At 34.6% G+C, this 26,309-nt stretch overlaps 2 protein-coding genes across 2 annotated transcripts in view; one reads left to right on the top strand and one right to left on the bottom strand.

Moving 5' to 3' along the window:
* The window catches only part of LOC138326207 (uncharacterized), a 37,120-nt gene extending 18,923 nt beyond the window's left edge, over positions 1-18,197 (top strand). Inside the window, exons 8-15 of the mRNA XM_069272333.1 lie at positions 5,108-5,362; positions 5,758-6,213; positions 8,332-8,474; positions 8,963-10,186; positions 10,371-10,395; positions 10,723-10,824; positions 12,001-12,189; positions 12,807-18,197. Coding sequence (XP_069128434.1) covers positions 5,108-5,362; positions 5,758-6,213; positions 8,332-8,474; positions 8,963-10,186; positions 10,371-10,395; positions 10,723-10,824; positions 12,001-12,189; positions 12,807-13,483 — 3,071 coding nt within the window. The 3' untranslated portion in view covers positions 13,484-18,197. The remainder of the gene's footprint in view (positions 1-5,107; positions 5,363-5,757; positions 6,214-8,331; positions 8,475-8,962; positions 10,187-10,370; positions 10,396-10,722; positions 10,825-12,000; positions 12,190-12,806) is intronic.
* The window catches only part of LOC138324965 (RNA helicase aquarius-like), a 41,792-nt gene continuing 31,366 nt past the window's right edge, over positions 15,884-26,309 (bottom strand). The window contains 15 exon segments of the mRNA XM_069270258.1: positions 15,884-16,810; positions 17,628-17,750; positions 18,651-18,713; positions 18,940-19,051; positions 19,560-19,645; positions 19,866-20,036; positions 20,390-20,561; positions 21,033-21,220; positions 21,537-21,608; positions 21,932-22,069; positions 22,690-22,845; positions 23,043-23,090; positions 24,601-24,736; positions 25,232-25,341; positions 26,148-26,309. Coding sequence (XP_069126359.1) covers positions 16,775-16,810; positions 17,628-17,750; positions 18,651-18,713; positions 18,940-19,051; positions 19,560-19,645; positions 19,866-20,036; positions 20,390-20,561; positions 21,033-21,220; positions 21,537-21,608; positions 21,932-22,069; positions 22,690-22,845; positions 23,043-23,090; positions 24,601-24,736; positions 25,232-25,341; positions 26,148-26,309 — 1,773 coding nt within the window. The 3' untranslated portion in view covers positions 15,884-16,774.

Raw genomic sequence — 26,309 nt, forward strand, 5'->3', positions numbered from 1 at the left:
ATTCCTTTATACATGTATTATTCATACAACACTTTGGAGTAAATGGATTCATATACATGTCTTTTGACCATGTATGTCATTTCAATGGGTAACATGACCTATGCGACACCCAGTATTTACCATAACTTTATGAAGTCCCACCCTTATGTTTCCTCCCCTTAATGAGTAATTGGTCAAATAGATAATTGTGATGCATAATAATGCATTTTGAACCATTTCTGATGTTAATTAGTATCTAGAAATCGAATAAGTAATCAGGGAATCGAATAAGTAATCAGGGAATCGAATAAGTAATGGAATAAGGAACTGGGAACTAGGAATCAACTTCACGGAGGTATATATTTTCTGTGTAGATAATGAAGACAGCTCCCTTGGTTAAATTTGTGATGTACATGTATATGTACATGATAGCTTGGCAATGAACCATATAGCTACCATATAATATGATGTCCAGCCGTGAATTTGTCTCTGAATCAAATGAATCAAAAACACGTATAATGAAAGACATAGGTGTTTCTTATACAATCATATTCATGCACAAATAGCACATTCATATACATTGTATAGTGTACATGTACACATATTGTGCATTGAATTTTAAGTCAATTAAAAAATGACTGGAGTTCAAAATAGCATCCAGTAGTAAATAAGCTGACCATAGCATGTGATTCTCATGTCATCAGAGTAATTGCAGTAAAATTCATTTTTTAGTATGTATGTAGTCTAACCCGGTGGAAAATCTAACTTTATTAGTTGTATTTTGTTAGTTTATTTTTATATATTCAAGCAATCCTAATTCCTTTAGTGTGATCTTGCTCCAAACACTAAGTGAAGTTGCTAAGAGCTTGTACATGTAGACCTTGATTGACCTGGACTAATTAGAAGTTATTGTTAGTCCATTCCTTTCTAATTCAATCAAAACTTTGCAACTTAAAATAGTCAATAATGAATAATGCAATTTAACAACATGCATCACAGGCTATTGTCTCTACAGATATATGGATATTCTTATATAAATGTGCAATCTGTGTATTACACAACAACGATTTTTTTTATTACACATAGGAATATATATGTATATTTATAGAGCCAAAATCTTGAGATTTGACACTGACTTTTGACCCAAATAACCTTTGATCTAGCTCCAGTCTTGTTTGCTATTTATTTTCTGTATTTGAACATTTCTAAAATGAACACTACATAATTAAACAACTCAGACAACTGACATATATTATTTTAATTGGTTTATTGTTCATAAATTGGAATTACATCCTTGTCCCATATAAATTATTCAAAAGTTAAACCTCACTAGATACTTAGTCATTTCTTGAATTACATTTTCATGTGAAGAATAATGGTACTAATTAGTGCCAGAATTTATGTAGCCTAACTGTATTGGACATAATATATTATTCATATTTTAAAAAGTCAATTACTATTCTTTATTTACACCACTTATGATGTATTGGTGTCAATTTTATATAATTAAGACCAGCAGATAGGATAACGAGTACGTGACTAAGTGACTGTAAGTCTAAAAAAATACAATCTTACACACACGAGCACTGATGAAGTAAGTTTGAAAGTGGCTTCTTTAATACAGTAACATCCATAGCATACAGTAAAAGGATATATATCACTGATATACATAAATATACAAATAGATATCGGAAAAATATCACACTCCTGACGCTGTAAGCCTGTAACAGTAGCTACATGTATATCGTACATGTATAACACTGAAGAATGCGATCATCTTTTAAGGAAACGCGTATAAATGCTTCTGTTGTAATCCATGATTAAATATGTTATATGTTCCCCAATTTATCAACACTTTTCCTGATTTCTAATCTCTATTTTACTATGGTACCAAAAAGCGACCAAACACTTATAGAATATAACTGTTCCCCCTTCGGGGCCCCACTCACCTTATAGAGACGAAGAGAACTTCAGTTTATGTGGTTTTGGTAGATCATTCACAAATCATAGTTGTTGTCATAGCTCGAATTCGTTTCCATATAATATTCTCAGTAATTCACAACATTTCTTAGTTTAAATAATTTCCTTATTCACTTCGAATCAGCAGTTGATTCCAAGCCGGCGAGCTTTCACTGCAAAGCTCGCTCCATTGCGGTAAACAACTTTTATTTCCGGACATGCGCAAAGTAGCATTTCTAAGCTTTGGAGGCGTTAACTTTTGACTTTCTGTCGGACCGCGCATAAGTCTAAAATAAAATTTTGTATATTTATATCTTTGGACCTCTTAACTTTCTAGACTTGTAATTTGGGGAAAGTTCATAACTTTTTAAGGCTATTACACCATATCTTGTCATTGTTTTATGGACCCTGAAAGATACGGATCATGTGGCTTTAATGCATTGTTTGGGATCTATGGAGAACACAAAACAGTTATTGACTGGGTTTTCGGTTAACAGATGATTTGTTGGACCCCCAAACAATCTCTCAACAGTTTGTCTTCGGGTCCAACAAATCAACTGTTGCCAACTGTTTTTTCTTATAAAAGTACGCCTTAACGTTCACAAACACGCGATGTCACAATCAGTACATACCCGCAAGGGCAGATAACTCTGCAATAAGCAAACACACTTAGTATCACCTAGTATCTAATAGTATGCATGTGCTTTATTATCTTATCATCCTTCTTTATATAACCTTTTTTTCTACATGCAGTGTATCCTGCAATTTGAGACTAATCGTATCTTCATTTTTAGCTCGCCTATTCGAAGAATAGGGGGAGCTAATGTTGTCACCCCGGCGTTGGTGTCGGCGTCGGCGTCAACGTTGGCGTCCCATTTTACGTTAAAGTTTTTGAGCAAGTTTCTGTTTCGTCAATTGTTTAAGCTTAAGTCATCATAAATGTTTATGATTTTATTTTCCTAATGTGTATGGATGCTGAACATGATAATACAACCAATTTGGGGCCCTTTAGGGGTTTTTTGAGTCTGTTAATTTGTCATATTTCCATGTTAAAGTTTTTGAGCAAGTTTCTATTTTGTCTATTGTTTAATCTTAAGTCATCATAAATGTTTATGATTTTATTTTCCTAATGTGTATGGATGCTGAACGTGATAATACAACCAATTTGGGGCCCTTTAGGGGGGTTTTGAGTCTGTTAATTTGTCATATTTCCATGTTTAAATAGTAAATACTTGAACATCAACTTCTTCTGAATAGGCGAGCTTTGCTGTTCTCCAACAGCTCTTGTTTAATAACTTCTCAATGTCATTTTCAATATCGTTTGTTATTGATTCACGAATGATTTGCTTTATCGTTTTGTTTGAAGCTATCATCATTTGCATTAATTAATAACTTTAAAGTCAAAATGTTTCCTCTGTAAAAAGTGGATAACATGAAATTAATATCTTCTTATTCATTTAGAAGTTTATCTAGACCTGGAGATTTTTTTTTTTTTTTTTTTTTTTTTTTTTTTTTTTTTTTTTGTTTACTTATGCGAATTGAATTTTTAATGTCATTGGTGTTTTAGCCAATCCAATGAAAGGATGTTCAAATCGTCTGTCGACCGTACATGAATAGTTTCTTGTTACAGCTGTTTAGCTCTGAAGCTGTATTTTGTCCCTTTGGTACCCTGTTGTAGATATGATATTATTGAAACAATAGGAAACTTTTTTTTATTCTTCCAGCATCACCCTGTCTTTAATTGTTTTGAAGCTGAATAGTGAAATCATTGTTTTACTGCATATATTGTTTATTTTATATTATCTTGACCATGTGTGAGACGAACTGCTAAGCTCAATATGTATTCAAGTTTAACGTCTGTTATTATCATTATTGTGGTGACATACAGCGACATATTAAAGTCGTTAATTAAGACTTCATATTTAATCCCTAAAGAAGGGGAAATTAGTTTTTTAGTGATGTGCGCTAATACTAGAACAATGAACAATTAAAACATAATTGACATGTATAAACCACATTATGGTACAATATTTTTAAATAAGACACACGAACATGGCATTGTCTTCAACACAATGTCTAGATATAGTATATACGTATAACTAAATCATTGATTTATTTTTTATTTGTTTATGTCGGAAAATCTTGTCAAATGCATGTCACCGTGATTTCAGAAAAAGAATCTCATGAGTTAATGGGTCCAGGTCATCCTCGATACTCCAGGGGTTCCGATCACATACCATCTCTACACCCCTGGACTATCTCATAGCAGCAAACGAGAAAAGAAAATCTCACTAATAAAGTGATTTAGTTAATCACCATTTGAACAACCGGGCCCTGAATGCAAGGATTGGACGACGAATGAATGAATGAATATCTTTATTTCCTCCAACTTGTGAAGATTGATACATGTAATTTGTGCAACTCGAAATTAGATAGAAAACAGAAGGGAAAAAGTGATTTGTACAGTGAGTTAGGAATTGCAGTTATTAAATGTCAAAAATTAAGTTAAATGATTGTCAGTACTGGCAAATGCATTTCATAATTTACAACCGGTATAACCAATGCACGAGAGCTGGCTTCATTTTATATATTTTCTTTGCTGATTTCACCATAATGTATTTCCAATGATCCAGACTGATTTCTATTGAGTTAATGTCTCCTCCAAGAAGAAATATAACTAGATCATCATCGTCATAAAGAATTCTTACACTTTGTATGACCGGAAGTAGATTTACTATGTCTGTTTGCAATTCGTCTCTTTCATTAAAATAAACACGACAATCAATTAATAGATATTTTACGATGTCATCCACGTTTCTTTTACAAGAGTCACAAATACGGCTAGTAATAGGAAGGGTTCCTAGCTTTATAAGAAATCCAAATTCTCTATTTTGTATTTCTTGATACAACAGCCATAACTTATGTGGAATTATTTTAGGATGAAGTTCCCGAAACCGTGATAGATCTGTCCGTCTAGATACCCGTTCTCTCCATTCGATTTGTGAAGTTTCACATATTCCTTTTTTCACTGAATACTTCCAGGCAGCTTTAGTGGGAAACTGTCCAAATTTTATAAAACTGTTGAGAAATCCTTCAAGGCCGTATTTATATATTGTTGTAACCAATGTCCGGAATATATTTATTTATCTATTTATTTTCCATTATTTAGAGCTTCCACGTTCATTACGGAGTCTGGACGAGGACTTCATTATGAGGTTCAAAAATGCTTTACGTTATGGGACGACGCCAGATCGCCACATTAGACTGATGGTTCTGGGTCATAAAGGGGCTGGAAAATCGTCCCTTTGTCGGCGACTAATTGACAAGGATCTTAAAGGAATTGAAAGCACAGAAGGTATAGACCTTTATGTACAGCAGCTAATAGTGGATCTGGTAACCTCAAGGTGGATTGTTCAAAACAAAGGTAATGTTATTGATGTTTCGATATGTGTATAAGCTTGTATCGGAAATAAGCTTACACATATAGGCCGTTTGTTCATAAAAGGTGTCTAAATTTGGAATCTTCTATCACACTTCAAAATACGTTAAGCAACCGAATATATTATGTTATTCCGTGTATTTGATAACATGCTTCAACACATGTGTACAATAACACTATACACATTTACAAAGACACAACACAAAAATACCAGTCGACCAAAACACACATACGCTCGCTACACGCAGGAAACGTCCTTATCTGCTCAAAGGGCGTAATGCTTACTCAATTATACATTTTCTATCACTAGATAGAACTTTATAATTTTACCTACATGTAGTTCAATGATTGAAATTACTGGGTATTTTGTCTTGTATCAGGTGCAGAACTTGATAGCCCGGTTATCAAGTTAGCAAACGCAATGGAAGGTACTGATATAGACAATTGTGACAAAGATGATGTGACTGTTCAGAGTCATAATCAAACTTTACCTCAAGGCTCTGCCGACAGTCTTGAGGATATCGATCTGAATGCCTCAAATCACTCTGAATACAAGACAGAGGAAGAGGAAGAGAGCGATGACGAATTCGAGGATGCATTGGAGTATTTAGATTTAAAAAACGAAATCAAGGGACAAATGACAACACTTGAACAAGTTTTACACACACGACTATCACACGATTTCAACGATAAGATATATGCCAATATATCTCTTTTTGATTTCGCCGGTGAACAAATCTACTACGAATCTCATCAGATGTTCCTTGCACCCGAATGCGTCTACATCATTGTGGTTGACCTCACTGAAGCAGAGAAAGGTCACAAATCTGTGATAGGCAAGTTGGATAGCTATGAAGTACATTATAAATAATCTTGATATATTGTATAAAACGTACATTAAAATTGTATGGTTCAGTGCATTCAATAGACATTTCTAACGTCGATCAGACACGGACTCCGAGACCAACTTCGACTGTTTTCGGGGATCATCTCAAAATGTTTAATATAAATTTTTGCTCGGACGTCGCCGATTTCTTTTTATAATACGCATTAGCCGCAGTCACCATGCTGCATTTATGGAAAATAAAATATCATTATCAAGATCACACCAAAGTCTATAAAAGTGGTAGTTTCTGCTCCTGCTTAGCGCTCACCATACAGGGAGTGGGACCACTGGTTCGCCCGTTGTCAGTATAATGTGACTGGGTGGGGTGTGTTGCTTGGTGTCTTCGGCGGCATGCTTCAGTGATATAGCACTATAAAAAATGCAACAGTTCCACTATACAAGAAGACACAACACGAACATACCACAGTCTCACAAAACACGCACTTCGCACAACATACACGCAACACACAGCATACATGGGAGGCCATCCTTACATGACCATAGCTGTTAATAAGACGTTAATTAATCAAACAAATAAACAATTATCAATATTATTTACTATCACCTTGATTAAGCATTTTGTATGTCTTTAAAAAAAGTTTTAATTTTGCTTCAGTTATTAACGCTATTTTATAAGGATAACACTGTCTCACTATCAATAGTCTCTACAAAATTAAAAAAGTATTACTTATGGTTATAGTATTGTAGCTATAAATAAAAACGTGCCCATTTGTCCAAAAAATAATCTATTCATATTCCTCATAATCTTTGTCATCACTGCATCAAGTCATTGACAACATTTAAGATTTAACAGCCTTTCAATCGGATTTCATTTTCTTTTCAAGAAGTGTTACGATTGCAGATAGTGACGTTTGCATTAAGTCCCACCAACACAATCAATTTTCTGCACTATCATTATTCACTCATAAGTTTATTACACTTGTATAAAAAATTGTTACTGGAGTCAATGACATTGGAAACAGTTAACATAAATATTTTGATTGAGGATGAGTTTTCAAAGTTTCTTTCTTTTTAAAAAAGCGCTATTTGATTTGATTTATTTATTTCCCTGTTTCTTTCGGTTTTACTTATTTCATAATACACGTACATGTATCTCTAAATTGCTTAATATTTGAAAACAGACCAATTATTTATGTCTGCACAATATAAAAATATGAATTTTTATTTTACATCGATTGCTTAAAAAAGTTATACAACTTATCCAAATCACTTTCGATGGCCCGGATGAAAGAGCGCGATGGGTCTTAGAGTGGAAGGAAACCGGAGTCCCCGGGGAAAACCAAAGTGATCGGGTAGGCGACCCCTAAGCTTCTCGCACGATAAACACATGATGTCTGGATCGAATTGAAATGCGATTGAACATCAAGAAATAGACAATTTTTTCACGTAGCACTAAATTGCCATAAGAGCTTAAGTTCCGGTGACCTCTCGGATTGGCTAATCATAAAGGTAAAATGAAACATCGTCTAGAGCTAGCATAATCTTGTTGTAGCATATGTATGATGTGGCTTGTTCATATGATAGTATATATCCAGCTAAAGCATACGCATCTCAACCGGGACCAGCGTACACAATAATGTACTGCGGCGGATATTCAAGTTTTATCGTAGTTTCTTGTAACTTGTAGTTTTGCAGCGTCATGTAGATATTGATACTATAAATGCACTGCAATTCATAGCGAATATGTAACTATAGTATAAGAACAGGTACAAAGATATGTTAATAATACATTGTTATGTATTGGGAGATGACCCCTCAAACCGTCGAAGTCGTACTCTGAGTCTGTGTCTCTGTCGATGTTAGAAATGTCTAATGGGTGTACCAATTTCTACATTTGACATTGGTTCCTTTGTAGAAATCGTCACCACATGAAGTTCAAATCGGTTGGTTGATTGTGTAACTTACCACTTATTGTAACTTTATATGTATTATCAACTTCATGTCTTTGATTTTCCATTAAATGCCGTTCGTGAATATAAAACAAAACAAAAAATCGAAACATATACAATCTGCTCCATGCTTAAAGTATGTAATTGAACTGTTTTAGATGAAGCACGGTTTTGGCTTGCATCAATTCTAGACTATACTGCCATAGGAAAAGATGAAGGGAACAACACTGTGTACAACACTGTGTGTCAGTGTCCACCAGTCTTATTGGTCGGAACACACAAGGACAAGCTCCGGTTTAAAGTGAGAAACTCCTGTGTGAAACAAGTTTGATATCAATTCAAAAGCAATTTCGAGACTTCCTAGATTTGACATAGATTCGTTTCCTGTGTGTCGTTAATGACTCAGAGATCATTTTAACTTTCAGAGCACCTCATTTTGATGGATCCAGCAATCATTTGTTTTTATTATTTTGTTTGATGCAGCTTTTACATTAATTAATACTTTTAGATATTATTATAATACTTCCTCTTTAGGAAACATAGTATTTCATTTAGAAATTTGTCTAGTTCAAAATATTTTTAGATTTCTTTTTATTTATCTGGTATTTTGTTACTTCTTCGAATTGCATTATTAATAATATTGGTGTTTTAGCCTTTCGCATATCTATATTGGAAGCTTGGAGTAAGAATTTGAGAAAATTTTCTCGGTACGTTCTCCGCGTAGGTAAATATAATTAATGTACTGAAAAAGTAAATAATAATAAACATATTATTTATTTTGTTTTACAGACAGACAAAGAGAAAGAGAATTTCGGCCTTAATGTTCTGCAAGATCTGCTCTCTGCTCCCGAACTTGAACGTATCGGTAAATACAGCTTTGCTGGTATGTTTGTTGTAGATAATACAATAATTGATCCCGTAATTGGGAAATTGAAGATGGCTGTAATTGATGCAGCCAAATCTCATGAAAAATGGGAGAGGCCAATTCCAACAAAATGGTTTCCCCTGGAAAATGAAGTGATGAAACTGAGAGCGAAAGGACAGAAATTGATGGAATTCGATTCACTGATTGAACTAAACGAAGCCCTGGAATACCCACTGCAGCAGGAAGATATCACTGTCTTCCTGAAATATCTCCATGCCGAAGGCTTAGTCTTCTTTGAAGGAGAGTCAATGAGAAATCTGATCATCATTGATTTGCAATGGGTAATAAATGTTTTAAAGCATATCATTACCACCGAAAACATGATGAAACGAATCTGTTCACCAAATCTACATAAAAAACAGCAAATGCTTATTACTGAAGCAAAACTATTTCCAGAATATGCAGAAGAAGTCCTTAAGAATTTCGACGTGAACCTAACCTCTTGTCATATCAAAAGCGTACTCTTGTTCATGGAGAAAATGAATTTAATTTCAAGGTATGCTGCCACCCAGCCTGACTTCTGGATTGTCCCATGTATGTTGAAAGCAACACACTATGCCACTGTTCTTGAAGAGTTAAAATTTGATCAACAAATAAAGACATGTGTTTTTTATCTCGATACGGAAAACACGGGTATGGGCAATGCATTTTCTAGCCAAATGATGGCCGCATGCATTGGAAAATGGTCTCTGGTCAAAGTGAAGGGACGGTTGGTTCTCTACAGGAATATTGCTTCTTTTAAGATCGATGATCGTTGGCGAATGCTGATACATATTGAAGAGGCTGTTGTGCAGGCGGTGATATACACATTCTCACAGGAAGAAACCTACATACCCCATGGAATAGGAGAAGATGCACGCTTATTTCTAGAGAAAGCATGCAAATCTATTATAGAAAGAAACCAGAAAGTCGCCCATATACGCAGATGTGTCCAATGTACGTTGAAGATAAAGGCAGATAGTAACCCCGTAGAATTTACATCTCTGATGAAATGCAGGGAGATAGAATGCTGTGAGGGGATGTCGGATCATCTCCATGTCATTGGACTTAAATCTCTTCAACACTGGATTACGTTGGAAAACGTACCTGTAAGTATATAATCGTTTCATTTTATAAAATTGTGGAAGATATGATTGAACTGGAAGTGTTTATTTTTAGTTTATTCAAATTCACAATTGATGACGAAAATCGCTAAATAAATGATCTATTCGAGTTATTACATGTTTCTCTATGCAAACTCGCCCATTTCGTTTTCTTTTGTTTTCCATATAGACTGAACATAAAGGCTTATCGGAACGTAAGTTGGACAGTTAAAATAAACATAAAATTTAAGGAAAATGCCAACTGAAGGAAAATAATTCAGCAATTTGTCTAATAATGATTGATATGTGTACGCATATTCAATAGAGTACTTTGTTTTAAATTAAGAAAGGTTATTATTACTAAATAACTTGTTATACCATGTAACTATATAAAATGCCTCAATTCAAAGTTAAAATTATTAATTCATGATGATATTCTACAATGTATTAGATGATAAATTAAACACAAACATATTTTCATATTGTGTAAATGATAACTATTGCCACAAAACTGAGTTGATGACTTCAATTTTACGTAATAGCGATTGCAGGTACCGACACAGTTAGAATGGTGAAAAAGCAAGAGGTGACGTCGACGTTCCCTAAATTCCCACCACTGAGTATGAAAAAGAGAGAATTGCAAGGCAAGAAATATTAAAATTATAGTTTGCAATATTCTATCAATGCCTTCAACTACAAAATGTAGTTTTAAAAGTGACTTGACAATTGCCTTCTTACAATTATCATATTATAACCTTTGTACTGTATATAAATACACAATAGAGTCTCGATGAATGTTTGTATTCTTTGCTAAACTTAATATTGGATTAACATGCTGTAACTTTATGACATAGATCGGGTGCTAAGTGTTTCTAGGTTACAGTGCTAGTTTCCTTTAATTCCTTTTCCATCTTCAAAATGTTCACTAAATTATAAATAAAAGTACCAGAATGGATGTTTTAAATACTGAAACGCAGATTTTTGGAGTGCGATTAAATTGTATTTAGCACGCAATTAGAAATCAAGACAATTAAGTCAAAATATTTCAAATACACATAAAGTAGAAAAATACGCCTCTCAAGCACGACTTGTACACGTAAAATAATATCACCACGAAAATATGCGAGCTCACCATATATTCCCTTAACATTCCTTAAAGATGCTCACCGCTGACAAATGGTATTTTTTCTCTATCAAAAGCAGGAGCTTCAGTTACGGAAGTTACTTACTTTACACCATTACCACAATTGAAAGTTTGAGTTTCAAATTTTACTTCAAGGTTAAAATATTAAAAGCAATTAATCGCATCCCGAAAAAATTCCGTGGCACTGTGTCCTTTGTGGCATGAAGTACTGATTGTGCATGCACCAAAAGCAAAATACATTATTTTGTATTATTTTTTGTGTTAATTAGACATATATACACATGATTTAACGCTAATTGTTCAAATGATGAGTATCGTTTATGCTCTGTCGGTGGTGGAGCATCTTTAATATTGGCATAACCATCTTCGTATTCAAATCGATCAGTTACAAAGTGTAGTTGTTGATCATATATTAATTTTTGAATCGTGAGTTGGCTGTTGTACCAACCCGCAGTTATGGGATCGGGATATCTAGAGGCAGTGGTCTTGTTACTTTTATGCATACTTCGAATATTATGTAAAACCCGAGTCTAATGAAAAGATATCTATGTTTTACATATTTCTGTTGTGTTTTATTTCAAAAAAAGATTATATCCTATTTTTTAGATTGTAGCAATTAAGATAGTTAACTATATGTCAATAAGTTGATCTTCAAAATATTGCTTTTCCTTCACAGAGCTTTCCGATAGAAAAGGCGTTTTAATGAAAGCCTATGATGACTCGTTCACCGACGAATCCCTAAAAACAGTACTGTTATGTTGCGATTCAGTCGGTATGCTGAAATCAGACCACGGTATATCTACAGTCTTTCGGGTGGGGACGAACAGAATCCTAACAACGTTTCATTCTGTTGAAGTACTAATGCGTAAGTATTCAAAATACACAATACGTAAACATACATTGCATTGAGTCTGATCATTATAATAGGTTTCTTTTGTCGGTCTCATTTGTTCATGTATTAATCGAGTTTTTGCCATTTGATCCGCATTTTTTCTTGTTTTGAAACTTATTGAAAATACCACTATTTCAAATCAGATTAAACAAGGTGGCCAGGATATTTCGTTCCCTCTATTTTGCATTTTTATTCTTGTTTGCTGCTTGGTCTTCCATATTCATACCGACTCCTATTTCTTCAACCTGAAGTCAAAAGACCAAATAATAATATTACCATGTAAATCAAAGAGGGTCAATTTCAAGCATATAATTTACCAATAGACCTTTAATAAGTACTTGTGTATAAAAAATCTAAAAAGAATTTATCCCCGACTCTCACTTTCAAAGCCAACGAAAACCAACGATTATAAAATGAAAGATTTTAATTGATAAAGTTTGAAAGAATATTTACTTGTTTGTTAGAGATTTACGAATAACTATAAAGATAATAGATAAAATGAACTAAATCCATAAACAAGATAATACTTTAAAATAGCGTATGTATTTTAACTGTCATCTATCTATGTGAACATCACATTTTAATTGCAGTTCAGAAAACTGAGCAAGGTTTAATACTAAACCATGAAAACCTCAGCGGGGAGAGTATAGTTGTCATTTTCAATAATGAGCTATTTAGGCTAGCTCCGTGCTTGGAGGCATATGACGCCAATCTTGACTACGCTGTGTTGACCATAAACCCTGGTCCCAACCAGAGCCTTCCTCCACCACTCGTGCCCTTACCCACGCACGTACCACCAGATCTTCACAGATTAACAGCTATTATTGGTTTCGGACACACTTGCCATGAACGAAAAACTGTCGATCCGCATGTACCAATTCTGTCTCATACAGATGAACAACTGCAGCAAGCCGTGCTTTGGGTCCAGGAAAATAAAAAAAATATTCAGGAACAATTGATATTCTGTGGAAATGATGGGTACAAAGCTACCGAAGCATATTCTGTTTTAAATAGAGACGACAAACTGTGTTTACGTTCAATCATGGGAAAAGGTGGGTCAGGTTCCCCTGGCATTGTGCTAACTCCGAATGGCCCACGCGTAATAGCCATGCTACAAGGGGGTTTGCCTAGCTTTTACTGGGCATTGCCAGAAGAGCTAAGAAACTACATTCCATTAGAATTTCGGGTTGAATTCGGTATTTGGATGGGGGCTATACAGCATCATATTGAAAACGCTGATATCAGACAAGACATATTTCCAGATTGACAGACTAAACTACCGTAATGTTGACTGAATTCCCTGAACAGTCTTTAACTTGGCATTACCACAAGGGCCAAGACGCTACATTCCTTTCAGAGTTTCGGGTTCAATATAAATTTTGGATGCGTGTTATACGGCATCATATTGAAAACGCTGGTTGCGAAGATATCAGACAGGACATATTTCAAGATTGAAAGATTGAAATACTCCAAACTGAATTCATTGAATAATATGTACCGATAAGTAATAATTTAGTTATTCAGGCGTGAATGTGTGCGACACGTGGGGTGCATTTTGTTTATTCCACGTGTAATATTATTTAATATTTCAAGCGTGTCAAATAGCTACTATCATTACCCGACCATCAGTACATTTATTAATCTTCAACCTAAACATGTACAGGTCAAATCTAGTTAACTGCTCATCAGCTTGGACGTACTACAATGTAGAAACAAAATCATGTAATTTATGTCTGCTACAGCTAAATTCTGGTTGACATTGTTTAAAGATGCTCCACCGACGACAAATGGTATGTTTTCTCTATAAAAGAACAGGATAAGATAAATCATATTTTTCTTCAGTAACAAAAGTTTCTTATTTTACACCATTACCACAATTGAAAATTTTCAGGATAGAAGTATTGATTTTTTTTTGTATTCCGAAAACAAGAGGCCCATGGGCCTTAACGGTCACCTGATATTTGATAAAAAATATCTTATCATTTACTAGCCAACTAATGTCTTATGCTCATGAAATAGGAACATAGACCTAATAGGTGTACATACCGATTTGTGCATTATAGTGTTCAAGAGGTTCAATAATTATTATCGCAAATGGCAATAACTCTGTAATCAACCTAATTTTCGAACTCGTCCGAGATCTTTTCAATGTTAGTCTACACAAGTTTAGCTGGGTGCATATTTACTCACGTAATCGTATTCACAAGATCCCATCATAATCATTAGTGCAAAGGACAATAACTCCGTGAATACCTGTTGTAGCAAGCTCAATTTCGAACTTGTCCGAGTTCTTTCTAATGTTTGTCTTCATACAAAGTTTTATTAAGCCCGGTTCATATTTACTCAAGTTATCGCGTTCACAAGGTCTAATACTAATTATTAGTGCAAAGGGCAATAACTCCGTAAATTACCGACGAATCAAGCTCGTCCGAAATCTTTCTAATGTTACTATACATACCAGGTTTCATTAAGGTCGGTTTATATTTACTCAAGTTATCGCGTTCACAATGTCCAATAATAATTATTAGTGCAAACGGCAATAACTTTGTAACTTACAGTCGAATCACACTGATTTTCGAACTCGTCCGAGATCTTTCCAATGTTAGTCTATATACAAAGTTTCATTAAGCTCGGTTTAAATTTACTAAAGTTATCGCGTTCACAAGGTCCAATAATAATTATTAGTGCAAAGGGCAATAGCTCCGTAAATAACTATCAAATCACGCTGATTTTCGAACTCGTCCGCGATCTTTCCAATGTTAGTCTACATACAAAGTTCCATTAAAGGGACAATTCAGTCTAAGAGAACATTAAAATTTGTATATATATAAGATAAAACAACGTCTAATGGAAATTACATCAGTCAGTTTTACTGTGATATGCCTGAAACGCCTATGGCGGTGACACGTGTGTGAAATATTCAAACTTGCTCGCTGTCCGCCATTACACACTGTGGTCGAACTTCTTGTATGTCGAACCCTGTCCCTTGCTCGTAAAGTAATGCAACTTTTCGCTAGAACTGCTCAAATCGCTCTGACAGTAGTGTGTTTACCTTATTAGGTGAATTGTCTTGCCTAAAAATCATTTTATCACCTTCTCAGTGGTTATGTAGTTCATTTGTTTAACGTGCGTGACTTTGGCTCGGGTATGGGTACAGAGTTAATATTGTACCTGCTTAATCGTATTGATCAACGATTTGATATTTCAACGATATTAATTAAAATACTTGACAATATTGTGGAATTTGTCAATGTTTTACGTTATATGTTTCATAAGAAATGTAGAACAATACATTTATGCTATAGTTTGCTTATTGGTTATGTAAAAGAATTTGCCTGAGTGAATTGTCTCTTTAAGCTCGGATTATATTAACTCAAGTTACCGCGTTCACACAAAATGTTAACGGACGACGGACAAAAGACTATCGCAATAGGACACCATGACCTATATTGAATTAAGAACTGATTGTGAACGCCACAAAAAAAAATCATAAGCATTTCTGTGTTATACATCAGTTATTGTTCAAATGATAGGTATCTTTTGGCGGTGGAGCATCTTTAAAGGTCGCAATGTAGACGATTGTAGACTTTCTGTGAAGAGTAATTTCAGAAAATACCAATCCCTTTTGGACCAGACATTGTTGGTTATAAATGAAAAAAAATAAACATTATGTATGTTAATGAATTTATTCCATGATGACATGAGAAATGATGGTGATTATGATGATGAATATGGTTTATATGACGAGGCGAAATGAATTCCACATCTTAAACGGATTTCATAATCGTGTCAATCCTTAAACTATGTATTAATGGCAGTACTGTACTTCACTTTATGTATTGAAATGCATTGAATATATTAAGTGCAAGCTGTTTTCTTCGGGTCCAAAATTCACATCCATATTCCAGTTCTCTACGCATAAGAGCATTTCATCTGTGGTCGTTATAATGCTTAAAAGGACAAACGTTTTACCTATCTATAAACAATATATTATGTAGTGTCTGATCCCCTTTTTTATTTACATATTTTACGATGTTTATTAAGTATGGCAATGTCTAGTATCAGCAGTCATTCATACATAAAGATGATCCATTTAACCAGACAGAGTATAGCAACAGTAACATGGGTGCATTTCTGCTTCATATGACGGTTCTTCGACTTCTCCAGATTCTTATACATATCAACTACACGTATATTTTGCTTATTCCATTTTCACGCGTGCTTATTAAAGTCCAACAAAAACACCATGACAGTGTCGTAAGATTGCGAAGCTCACACAATTTAGCAACAACATTATTACTGCAATGTATCAATCAGCGGAAGCTGTAGCTGGTGATTTCTCTACCTTATCTGGCCCGACATGCAGTGTTAGAGGATGCTATGAATCACTAGTCCTATTGTTGTAGTGTCTCTCTGATGACACTGTGTTGTCCGTCAAGTGTCTCTCTGATGACACTGTGATGTCCATACCACACACATTTCCATGCTTGTCGGAAGACGAATACAAACATACTGGTGTAGAAATAAGTTTAACAATCTCTTCTTTTTTTTCACAAATTCAGCTTTTTTTGGGTGGCTTCTGTAATGACTGTGCCTGAAATCAAAATTGCATTAAATTCATTTATTATTTTACTCATTGGAAACATGCAAATTAAAGAGAATTAAAATTTCACAATTCAGCTAAATGCATTGGAAATATACTTGCTATGGTGTAATACATATCTTTGCTACGATGTGATATTTTTCTATCTTTATACAATCAATATTTTACACAAAAAACATGCCTATTAACTCAGACTAGCAGTTTACAATATCGGAGGAAAAACATTTTTACTGACATTAAGATACTGTAAACCAAATATTTTCGTGTGTAAATTATTTTCGAATATTTCACGGGAGATAAGAACTCGTGAAAATAAATAGCTGCGTAAAAGATTCAACTTCAAGTGCAGTAGAGACCTAGAATTCATGAAAGTAAATCGCTGCGTAAAAGATTCAACTTAAAGTACAGTAGAGTAAAAAAAATCGTGAAAATAAATCGCTGCGTAAAAGATTCAACTTCAAGTACAGTAGAGCCCTTTCCATGTAAATCGTGAAAATGACGTTGGGCATGTTAGAGGGAAATTGAGTCGTGGCGAAAACTAATTGGTACACAGTATATTACATTAGATCAAGTTCCGATATAACAGTTAAATTTCGTGTGTTGTGTTTTTTCGCTATATTCTCGTTTTAACTGAAATCCACGAATTCTCAATACCAGCGAAATACTCATAAATGAATGATTTCAATAGTTAAAAGAATCAGTAATAAGTAAGCCGCCTAACCCCCGCAAATATGCTCCATGTGAAATATCGACGCCGGGAATTTAAAGGCTCTACATTAAGTCAAGAGTTACTTGTGGACTTGTTTACCTCCGACATGCCTCGCTGACTCATCATCATTGTGACCCTGGAGTTGTAGAGGTCAAACACAAACTGGGCCATGTGAGACATGTCCTCCATCACCATTACATTGCCGTCTGCTGGTTCATTGATCTAAGAGACAAAATGAGAACATTCTAATATCATTCATATTCTCTTTCACCTTTGAAGCCCCACTACTTTTCCGAAACAAAAATAAAAAGTTTTCTTCAAAACAATAATAACATAACAAAATATATAACGGTGGTCTTAGAAGAGGTTGCAACATCAAACAATTCTCTGAGTAATCTATGGATAGCCATTTTGGAGAGAAAGTGTATAAATCTTACTTATACCATAATGTCAATATTCAAAACAAAACGAGAAATGGGAACACAATGAAATATGGCCCAGGAACACGCTAACAACCTTATTGTATTCATCATGATTTTCATCCAAATCGATCTTGTATATGTATTTTTATATAGTCAAAAATGTCTATAAAGACCACACAAGAAATGATTTTAAATGACAGGTTTTACTGTATTTGTATTGAGAATTATATTGAAATAAAAAAATTGTCTTGATGTTTTGTCATATTTTTTTTTATCGGTAAATATGACATCTTCCAAGATTTTAAAACCATTTCAATACCCAATATAAAAATAATGTACTCCGAGAGTGAAAAAATCAAACTGAATTTCATTTATGTCCTTCTGTGCATGGATAATTTATGTTTCTTTAAAACAAAAATAATACTTCATCTTCTTTCAGACAAATCCTAAACTAAATGACAAATATTAAGATGGTTTTGAAAAAAATATATACGTTTTAAAATAGTGGAGTGACTTGTTAGGTAATACCATAAAGCCGGTTATTTCTAAAGGTCAAACTTTTCGCAATTTGATCTAAAAACGAGAAAATCAAATTTTAGCTGTTATAAACTTTCGCAATCTGACTATGAATTGCAAAGATATCATTCCCATGAAAATAACCGGCTGTACAGTATCCCAACGTGTAAGAAATGCCACTGACCTTACGCTTCGTGGGATACATCTCCTGAGGAACGATCTGTAGTTTCTGTGGACGGGACATGAGCTGAAAGGTAAACAGATTTAATTAAGTGAGCGGTACTAGGAAAATGATCAGCTGAATCTCATGATTCCATAAACTCTTAAGAAAAAAAACCATTTACATATACAACAGTAAACAAGTTTTCAAAGTTCCCCAAAAGATACAGCTGCTCTGTTATTAAATAAACATAATCTCATAGATTTTGACATTAAATCTTTTTTAATACAAGATTTACAAGACCGTTTTTTACCTTATTGAAAGCTGGAGTTAACTCAAAACAGTTGCTGAAAAGGCTGACCCTGCCAAATACATACAGCCCAAGTCTAGCTCTGGACATAGCAACAACAAGACGCCTCACATCTCTGCTCAAACCAAATGAATAAACATCAATAATAAATCTTCACATTCATTGCATTTTCACAAGGTGAATGGAAATATAGGTATGATTAAAACTAAAAGGTAAAAATGTAAAGTCAACATTTGTTAAACTCTTAAATCAGTTTTTCTTTGAAGTATCAGAATATTCCTTCATCTGAAGAATCTTATCTTGGAATATGTATTGTTAGTGTCCTTTATTGCGCACAAACATGTCAAATTTTCAAACCTGTTATTCAGTTATAAACTTGTTGAATTTCATTTCCAAACATCATACATATAGATACAATTAGTATGATAGCTGTGCTTCATTGAAGCTGCATATGGTACACATACATAACTTATGTAAATGTGAAATATTTGTCAATAGTGGCCAAGTTTTTCATCTAGAAACAATAGTGCACATCTCTTAACAAACTTCAAAATTTCCCCTGAAGTTGTATTCTCTCTATTGATTCTTAGACAAAAACTAACAAAGATAGGTAACTGACTGACCTTAAGTGACCAACGGTCTTGGTTCTGACCAGTGACAGGATAATATAATCATTCTGCTGTCCTTGGTACCTGTCCACAGTGGTCACCTGCAATTGGGAGATAAAATCACACATTGTGAAAATAACTCAGCAACATCAAATTCTGGTTGTCACAGGAAAAGAAAGATCAAACACAAACACTCCAAAAATATCACTACCAAAGGAACACAATAATACATGGTTTCTCGTGTAGTTTATAGAAACATTAGGGAAAGCATTCATTATTTTTTGGTATAATTCACACTTGATAAAAGTTAGTTGAGCTCACCTTATGTGGCTGGCCTATGAAGGGATTCTTCCCACACCGTTGGTAGATGACATCTCGTATCAGATGTTTTTGTCCATTGTACGTAGTTAGGATGGCGATCTTCTCTGCTGGGTAGCCTTGCATCCTCATATACATAAACAGGGCCACAGCATACTCGGCTTCAGCCAGATTCTGTTAGAAGGGGAAAAGTAAGGATTAGTCAATTTAGGACCACATAAAACCCCAAAACAAAACAGCATAGCACAGAGTTCCCTCATCAAAGAGAAGCGGTTAAGGCCTTGCTGATCTATGTGTCTAAATGATGAACAGATAGAACTGTAAGCCAATGCCTTATCTGAGACTGTAGTAACCGTTATCGAAGCATGTTATGTGTCAAATTATAGATATTCATTATAAATATGAATAAGTAATCACCCTAATATACCAGTAGACAAAATATACCCAATGTGACCAGGGAAGATTTTTTTTTAAAAGATGGGTTTACCACGAATTTCCAATAACGTAAAAAAGACGAGTCGGCGTACCTGGTAGAAGTATGGATTAGGCTGAGTCTCTCCTACACCATTGAAGTCCTGGACGTCGATGAGCTGGAAGTCGTGGACAAACCCAGCATTGGCCAGGCGGTATTCTGGGTTCACTCTGACATGGGGCAGGTTGCCTAGTTTACGGTATCTCCAGTTGTATAGGCTTGCAATGCTGTTTAAGTTATAATTTATAACACAAAATATAAGTTTCTCTGTCTCCAATATATTTCGCAACAGTTCATCAGTTGAGTATGATTCAATTCATTTATTTCTTCAGATCAGATTTGTTTTAATTTCAAAGGAGATGACCATGCATGAACAACTTAAAATTCTCTATTGGAAAGCATTACTGTAACTTTAAGGAGCTTCCTTTCAATGCTGTTAGTAGTGCTTTTCTATGGAGAATTTTAAGTTAAGGGATATTCATGACACTGCATGGACATGTTGTTTAGAATAAAAAAAAGCTTGTATATTTGGCTTTATAATGTGCCTGGGAAAGTAACAATTATAGCATATTCTTCTTTTCATTCAATTTCATCATCTGATCATTTAATCATTTAAATAAATATATCAACAACTATCATGTCAAAAACGTTTTTTTTAATGTCAAATTCAAACCATGAACTCAAATGATCCTACTGACCTTGACCTAGCCCTGCCCTGAGCGTCAAGGTCGACTGTGGGTACGCCAAGTCGCACGAGGCGTGTGAAGAGCGACTGCTCCATGTTGGAGAATTTCTGGAAAGCCATGTTCTTAATGACAGGTGGGAGCTGATGGTGGTCTCCAATCATAATCCAGCGCTTCAGACGGTTAATGTTGTCCTCAGGATTCTGTAACAACACAAGATGTTAAAGGAATCGTGGAACAGAATTATCATGATGACCATTCACACAAATGAAACACTATGCCATGCATGTGGAAATTGCAACACTTAAAGACATTAATTTATTGTCCTGTTGATTAAAGATTTGCTGTTATAAAATTGTGTGTTAACTGGTAATCACTTAAGTGTCAATTTATAACATAGGCATAAATATGAAATTAGAAAACACAAATTTTACTCAATATTGAAGTAAAAGTGAATCTGACCCTCAGAGATATGTAAATGTTTATAATCATGTTTCTTTTGTCACGATGCAGACTTACTTGTAGGAGGAGAGGAATAAATGTTTCTATTTCCAAAATTTGTGCGGACTCTTCCATCAAAATGTTGTCAAACTGAAAATGAAAATCAATGGTTAAGTTAATAATAATTCAAGCTATATGAATAAGTTTTTTCTTATCAAAAAGAAGCACAAAATTAATTATATTAAAAGGAATGGGTAAAAAAATGGACTTCAACATTAGCTTAATAGCCTATCAATACAGCTCTTCTTTAACCGATACCTCTTTTTCCACGTCAATAATTATAATTAGCTGGTGATGTTTCACTGTTCCTCAGTTACGAAGCACAAAAACTGGGGTAAAACTTAAAAGGTACTTTGCACCAGTGCTTATTTAAAGAGACTTATCAAAACGATAAATATGAAAAGTATACTAACCTTGAAACCAGCTGCCACTAAGTCTCGTCTTTTGAGTGCAGCATGTGTACAGGTCATGGCAATGATCTTGGCTTCCTTAATCAACAGATAGTTTGCTCTGTCAGCACCACTGCGTAGTAGCTCAAAAGCTCGGAACTCCTGTAAACAAAGAGTGGTAAAACCAGCTGAAGTTAGTACGTCTTTTTCAAGTACCGTATTCAACCCAATAAGTGCCCTCCCCCTTTTTTAGGCTTCAAATTAACTGCTGACTGAAAATATGAAAACTGTGTTGGTAACCTTACTTATTTCTTTTGCAAGTTTCATGAAAGGCTGGTCCAAATTTGTTTCTATTAATATAAGCACCCACTTATTTCCTTCAATTTTTCAAGCGTCCTGGGCGCTTATTGGATCAAATATGTATATTACTGTTTTTATGAAGGCAGAACACACTGCTTCACCTTCACATCTCTAGAGTATTAAAAACCAAAGTTAACAAAATGGTTTAAAAAATATTAGGACAGACTCTGTTTTAGGTATATTTTGTCATGAAAAATAAGCTTTTTAAACACAAGGATAAATTAAAGGCTCACAATAAAATACCGAAATGTTTTTTTCTTTAAGGAATTATCCAGAAGATATGACAATTACTAACAGTGCTTTAATCAGTATGAAGAAAGGCACTAAAATTATTATTGATTTAAAACCATGAAAATTACAAAAAATAAATTTGCAGTATTAATAAAAGTAACTTCACAAATATTTTTTGCTGTATCCTGTACCTCAATTTGTGTGAATATTTTCTTGATGTGTCTGAAGCAACCTTCGGCTATATCAAGGTCCTGCTCATAGAAGCGCCCCTTAAACAGTGGCTGTGGAGCATTGCTGAAGAATGCAGTAAAGGGGAAAAACTCCTTGATGTTCTCAGGCTTTTTATCCTGTTAAAAACATCATTTTAGAATCATTAGTTTCATTGAAAATACACTTCTGTCACAGACTGAAATAAATACAATTTGATTATTGATTGGAATTTAAGATTTTAACGTTTATCAGGAGTTGAAGTGACAGCTTGTTAATACAGTAAAATTTTATAATTGTACATTTAATTAACGCTAAAATTTCTTCTCAGTCGTACCTTATTCTGTCGCAGCTTGCTAAGAAATTCTTCCCACCTTGCAAGAACCTGGAACAAAATTCAATGATCATCACATAAGCATTCAATACTGTAACATTGGTTTTGGCTATTTTAACCAATAGCTCATAGCCATAAATAAAAGTATACTATTTACAACTCTATCCAAACCATATAGGTCGAACATTAATCAAATGAATGTAAATACATCTGTTTCACTTTTGCTTCAGCACTTCAGTCATAATCAGTTTACAATTGTTTACCAAAAGTCTGGATCTTTCGTGAGCACATAATGTCAAATGATGCATCAAGACTGAAATAATCACATAAAGAATGCACTCAAAATGTGTTGAAAAATGCAATTGAAAACCACTATTGTAAATATAGTATTTAACAATTTTAATTGGATGGAGAGCCCCTAAGTACGGCTGTAAAATTATTAGTCTTGGGAATCGGACTAGCGCTTAAAGTTGCACACTGTTTTCACTGTAGATTCTTTTCTCAATTTGAGATGCACATGGTTAAACTGTTATAAATACTAAGGAAATCACAAATATTTCTGACTATCCAACTTCAATTAAACAAGAATTCCACGGAAGTGGATGTGTCGCCTGCACAGCATCACAAAAAATAGTTATTTACAGTTGAAAATATTGTTAATAATTTAGGTGAAATAATCAAGTTCCATATCTCTTGCAAATATTGATGGATTTTGACCAGTATCGAACCCATCTTAGATCTCATTGATATAAAACAATATACCAAATTTGGTTGAAATCGGACAATAAATACTAAAGTTTTCAAGCGGAAGCCATGTTTCGACTATTTTAAGGTCCCGTAATTCTTGCAAATATTGGCAGATTTTGACCAGTATCGAACCCATCTAAGATCTCATTAATATAAAGCAACATACCACATTTGGTTGAAATCAGACAATAAATATTTAAGTTATTGAGCGGAAACCATGGATTTTTCTGTTTTGATGATTTTAAAGTCCCGTAACTCTTGAAAATATAAACGGATTTTGACCATTATTTAACTCATCCAAGATCTCATTGATATAAAACAATTTATGAAATTTGGTTGAAATTGGACAATAAATATTTAAGTTATCAAGCGGAAACCATGGATTTTTCTGTTTTGACAATTTTAAAGTCCCGTAACTCTTGCAAATATTGACGGATTTTGACCATTATTAAACTCATTCAAGATCTCATTGATATAAAACAATTTAAGAAATTTGGTTGAAATTGGACAATAAATATTTAAGTTATCGAGCAGAAACCATGGATTTTTCTGTTTTGACGATTTTAAAGTCCCGTAACTCTTGCAAATATTGACGGATTTTGACCATTATCGAACTCATCTGAGATCTCATTGATATAAAGCTATAAACCAAATTTGGTTGAAATCGAACAATAAATACTTCAGTTATTGCACGGAAACCGTTTCCCGAACGCCGACGCCGACGCTGACACCGACGCCGACATAGTGATACCTAAGTGTCACCCTTGCGTTGCAGGCGACACAAAAATTTCCTTTCCAACATTATTTTACTGACCTGGTATAAAAAGAAATAAGAGGCTGTTTCGCATGTGTAGGAGAGGTCACCGGGCACGCCCAGACTTTCCTGTAAACGTCCCACTTCCTGTAGTAACTCTAGACGCTGTGCTAACACATAGTTCACCCGACCATACCTTTTAAATCAAACACATATTATATCAAATTTGTTCTTACCATTGCTTGTTTTAATTTTATGGCCCATCAACATCTAGGGTCATTTAGGGCTGAACTATTATCTTTAAAGATAAGTGAAAATTCACTCCAACATATATCCTAAAGTTGCAATTTGTCATTTGAATTTCTTAATACATTTATATACCTGAAAATGTTTTATTTTTAATAGAAGTTTACTTTGAAATGCTCATTCATTAATAAGAATAGATCTTTTTTATTTCTCTTTAAATACAGACAAAGTTTTTCATTGTACATGTAATACCTTATAACATTATTTTGGAAGGTATGAACAATTTGCTATAATTAAGAAAGCATATACAGGATACATTTTCTTGTTTTTGTCTCTTCTTTTATTACAGATTTCTTGAATAAATACTAGATGATTAACTGATTTATGAAGGACAACTAAACAATCTATTCCACCTTTATATCTGATGATAACTTGATCTACCCACCGACTGAAATCTTTCTCGGTTTCTAAGGCCTCCTCTCCATGACCCAGACGTAACAGATGTCGCTCGTCGATGTCTAGGGCCATGATCTTCTCAAACAGCTGGTTCAGAGCCTAGAGGTCAAACAAAGGTCATATCATCAATACACACAATCTGAGAGGTGTGTGGAACAACATAAAATAGTCTTGTGTATGTAGTGGAAACATCTTGTGCATACTGTGTATACAAGTTGAAGCATTTCTCTGATTAAACTTATATAATGGTCTAACATTAGTTACCTACCTGATTAGAGTGGGTGACGATGTCAGTTACCTACTTGATTAGGGTGCGTGACAATGTCAGTTACCTACCTGATGATGAGCGGGGTTACCTACCAGATTAGAGTGAGTGACAATGTCAGTTACCTACCATGATTAGAGTGAGTGACAATGTCAGTTACCTACCTGATGAAAGTGAGTGATGATGTCAGTAACCTACCTGATTGGAGTGAGTGACAATGTCAGTTACCTACCTGATTGGAGTGAGTGACAATGTCAGTTACCTACCAGATTAGAGTGAGTGACGATGTCAGTTACCTACCTGATTGGAGTGAGTGACAATGTCAGTTACCTACTTGATTAGAGTGTGTGACAGTGTCAGTTACCTACCAGATTTGAGTGAGTGACGATGTCAGTTACCTACCTGATAAGAGTGAGTGACAATGTCAATTACCTACCTGATTGGAGTGAGTGACAATGTCAGTTACCTACCTGATTGGAGTGAGTGACAATGTCAGTTACCTACTTGATTAGAATGAGTAACGATGTCAGTTACCTACCTGATTAGAGTGGGTGACGATGTCAGTTACCTACCTGATTGGAGTGAGTGATGATTCCAGTTACCTACCCGATTGGAGTTGGTGACAATGTCAGTTACCTACCTGATTGGAGTGAGTGACGATGATTGTACGCTGGTCGGGGAAGTTGTGGTACAGACAGGAGATGATCTGTACAGCCACATCTGTTTTACCCGTTCCCGGGGGTCCCACCACCATCGTCAGTCCGGGCTGCATCCCCGCCCTCACAGCCTCTATCTGGGTGGG

This window comes from Argopecten irradians, chromosome 6, assembly GCF_041381155.1.
Source record: "Argopecten irradians isolate NY chromosome 6, Ai_NY, whole genome shotgun sequence".
Classification (NCBI taxonomy): Eukaryota; Metazoa; Mollusca; class Bivalvia; order Pectinida; family Pectinidae; genus Argopecten; species Argopecten irradians.